Source organism: Penaeus monodon, chromosome 3 (genome assembly GCF_015228065.2).
Source record: "Penaeus monodon isolate SGIC_2016 chromosome 3, NSTDA_Pmon_1, whole genome shotgun sequence".
Lineage (NCBI taxonomy): Eukaryota > Metazoa > Arthropoda > Malacostraca > Decapoda > Penaeidae > Penaeus > Penaeus monodon.
The window spans coordinates 7,485,536-7,489,211 of NC_051388.1; the positions used below are offsets into that span (position 1 = coordinate 7,485,536).

Here is a 3,676-nt window from a genome sequence, read left to right on the forward strand (position 1 = left end):
CTCCCAAGTTACAGCCCTATCTTGGGGGTACAAACCGAGGTGCAGTAAACGCTTTGCCCACCACCCCCGACGAGCATTGACTTTACCTCGGAATGCACGGCACGACAGAGCTGAAATTCCTTTATTTGTGGCGTCACCGTTCGTGTCTACAGATTATTTCTCGCACAGACGATCGCAGCTTTTAGTCCTCTACAAGAATACCGTCTTCAACTTGGCAGAGCTTTGTGCGTCCATATCGTAATGATTAACTTGTTCGTGACGTGGTGAGGGCGTTCGTATTGTAAAGCATTACCTGGCTCTCGTTAATATACACAATTCTTAATATCGTAAGTGTTGGTAAAAAACAAATAAATATGAACTTTATAAAGAACAGATAATAATACAATCTGAAAGGTAAAGCATAATTTTTTTGAGCTACTTACTGTTTACCCAAACATTTCTCACTTGTCTATAACATACATCCTCATCACAGATAAACAAACCGTGTCTTTCAAAATAATATATAAATAACAGCCCTTTTACGCCTATACCGTGTCAGATCTATAACTTCATGACTCACCACAACGTTGAGGTTATTTTCTCTGAAACATTTATAAGTAGATTTCACTACAAAGACACTTATTTTATCGATTTATCTGCTTTTCACTCTCGCCGTCAACAATGTCTCGCCCTCACTGCAGCGAAGCACCGAGAACTGAACTGAATGGAAAAAGACATGAATGAAACCGTATCGAAACGTTCATTCACTCACGAATCTAAAGACCACATTTAACACAGTTTTACTCGTACGCCATATTAAAGTTCATTTTAAATATACTTTTAGTTTTTAAAAAAGATTATCTTAGCAAAGAAATCGTATCAATTTATCGTGGCTTCTCCTCCCCTTCTTAAAAGATTATTAGAGTACACCTTCAGGCTTCAAAAAACAACTACAAACAACACCTTTACATCTTAGCAAAGAAACCGTATCAATATCTCATATTTCCTTCCTTCCTTGTTTTCCTAAAGGGTCCTTCTACCGCAATACTTTCGTCGTTAGTCGCACAGTCGTAAAATAACGCACGAATTGTCGTTATAGCTAGAGGCGCAGAGTCATAAAGGGTTCCAAATGCATATAAACTTTTAAAGAGATTATTTGTCTATCGCGCACTAAGGGGATCTGGGTTCACGCACGTAGTCTGTGTTGTAATGCTGTCTTCTGCAGAGGTCTTTTTATCATTTTATATATCTTTGGGTAGTTATTTTCACCCATGTTCTTATTCTGCTCCTTCTTTTTCTTCCTCTTCTTCTTCTAATGTTTATCATCATCATCATAATCATTGTTATTACTATTTCCATTACTATTTCTCTCATCATCATCAATATTATCATTAAATTATTATTATTATTATTATTATTATTATTATTACCATTATTATTATTATTATTATTATTATTATTATTATTATTATTAATATTATTATTATTATTATAACTACAATAATAATAATGATAATAGTAATGGTAATAATAATAATGATAATAATAATGATAATGATAATAACTATTATTACCGTTATTATTGTTACTATCATTATTATTATTATCATCATCATTACTGACATCATTATTATTATCATCATTATCATTATTGTTATCATCATTGTTATTATTGTTATCACTATTGTTATTATTGTTGTTATTATCACAATCATTATTATCATTATCATTATTATTATTATTATTATTATTATTATTATTATTATTATTATTATTATTATCATTATCATTATTATTATCATTATTATTACACTATTATTATAATTATTATTATTATAATGATGAGTTGCCTCCAGGTCCTCCTGTCTCCTACCTCGTTCCCCGTCAGTCCGCTTTTTCTTAGATCGTCTCTCACGCTATCCTTCCCTCTTCTCCTCAGTCTTCCTCTCCCTCTCGTATCATCCACTTCATTATTCATCACTCTTCTACCCACATTTTCTTCCTTCCGTACCACTACAGTCTTTTCTCCTGTGTCTTTTTTGATACTTTAACCGTTCCCTCTGATTCTCTTATTCCTGACTCTGTCATGCTTCTTTGCTCTACGCATCCACCTATGCATTCTTATTTCGGTAACACCTAGTTCCTTTTCTTGCGTTTTCTTTGTCGCCCATGTTTCAGATATATGCAACAGTGCTGGTCTCACCACTGTTAAATAAATCCCACCCCTCGACCTTGCAATTATTCTTCTATTACAAAATACTCCTGACTCCTTTTTCCGGTTCCTCCATCCTGCTTGCACCCCATGCTTTATTTCCGCGTCCAGGTTTCCATTTTCCGCTATTTTCCGTAGGTATTTAAATGTTCCGACCCTTTCCGAGGTGTTTTCATGCATCCTGATCTCTTCCTCATTTTCATCACAAGATAAATATTCTGTCTTCTTCCTACTGATTTTTAAACCTCTGTCTTCCAAAGCCCTTCACCAGTACTCTAGTTTCCTTTCGATCTCTCCTCTGTTGTTACAGTAGATAACTATGTCGTCTGCAAACAGCATACATCACGGCGCTCGATCACGTACACCCTTAGAAAGAACCCCCATAATAAAATCGAAAGGAAGAACCCTGATGTAATTCCACTCTTACGGGTATCCGACGTGTGATTCCCAGACTGCTTCTTACTCTCGTTTTTAGTCCGTCATGCTCTCACGTACTTTTCTGCTACACCTTTTTTTCCTCACGTTCTTGCCTAGGCACTCGATCATACGCCTTTTCCAAGTCCACGAAGACCATATACAAACCCTTCCTCTTCTCTCTCTGCTTTTCCATCACTTGTCTAAAGTACAAAGATCGCGTCTGTCGTCCCTCTACCAGGCATGGAGCCAAACTGCTCGTTTCCCACGCTTGTTCCTTCCCTTAGCCTCCTCTCTATCATTCTTTCACAGATTTTCATCGTGTGTAACATCAATTTGATCCCCATGTAGTTTCCACACTCATGGATGTCTCCCTTCTCTTTGTATATCGCTGCTGCCGCACTATCACTCCATGCTAATTGCATCTTCTCCTCCTGATAGATCTTTTGCAACAGATCCCACAACACGTTTATTCCTTCCTCCTCTAAACTCTTTCACACTTCTGCCGGGATGTCGTCTGGTCCCGTAGCTTCATTTTTTTTTCTTTAAAACTTTCATTACTTCTTCTCAAGTTCTTGCTGATGCTGCACCTTGGTTTGGTATTCCATCTCCAATCTCCTTTCTTGGATTTTCTTCGTTCAAATAGATGCTCGAAATATCCTGACCGCCTCTCCTTCATCTTAACCTCCTCACTCATAACTGTTCCCTGCTGATCTTGAACTTGTCTGGTGTGGGTGAAATCTCTTGACGCCTTGTCTCTGGCTATTCTGTGCAAATTCCTTTCTCCCCCCTTTCTATCACTCGACTTCGCCTTTGCCACTTCCTCTTTCGCCTTCTTGCTTGCTCTCTTCCACATTATTGTCATCATTATTATCATTAGTATCATTATTATGATTATCATTATCATCATTCTCATTATCATCATTATAGATTTTATTATTATTATTATTATTATTATTATTATTATTATCATTATCATTATCATTATTATTATTATTATTAATATAATAATAATAATAATAATAATAATAATAATAATAATAATAATAATGATAATAACATCAACAACAA

The 3,676-nt window shown here is 35.7% G+C and overlaps 2 protein-coding genes across 2 annotated transcripts in view; both read right to left on the bottom strand.

The window, feature by feature from the left end:
- LOC119585104 (serine/threonine-protein kinase Nek1-like) overlaps positions 1-713 on the bottom strand; it is a 13,831-nt gene extending 13,118 nt beyond the window's left edge. Inside the window, exon 1 of the mRNA XM_037933735.1 lies at positions 560-713. The gene's annotated coding sequence lies outside the window, so the exon portion shown is untranslated. The remainder of the gene's footprint in view (positions 1-559) is intronic.
- A 1,313-nt stretch (positions 714-2,026) lies between these two features.
- On the bottom strand, positions 2,027-2,371 carry LOC119585113. The gene has a single exon (XM_037933746.1). It carries the CDS (start codon positions 2,369-2,371, stop codon positions 2,027-2,029), a length of 345 nt encoding a protein of 114 aa, XP_037789674.1.
- Between the last annotated feature and the right edge of the window lie 1,305 nt (positions 2,372-3,676).

Excerpts from the sequence above, each read along its gene's own strand:
- LOC119585113 (XM_037933746.1), bottom strand. The coding sequence starts at position 2,371 with ATGCATGAAAACACCTCGGAAAGGGTCGGAACATTTAAATACCTACGG.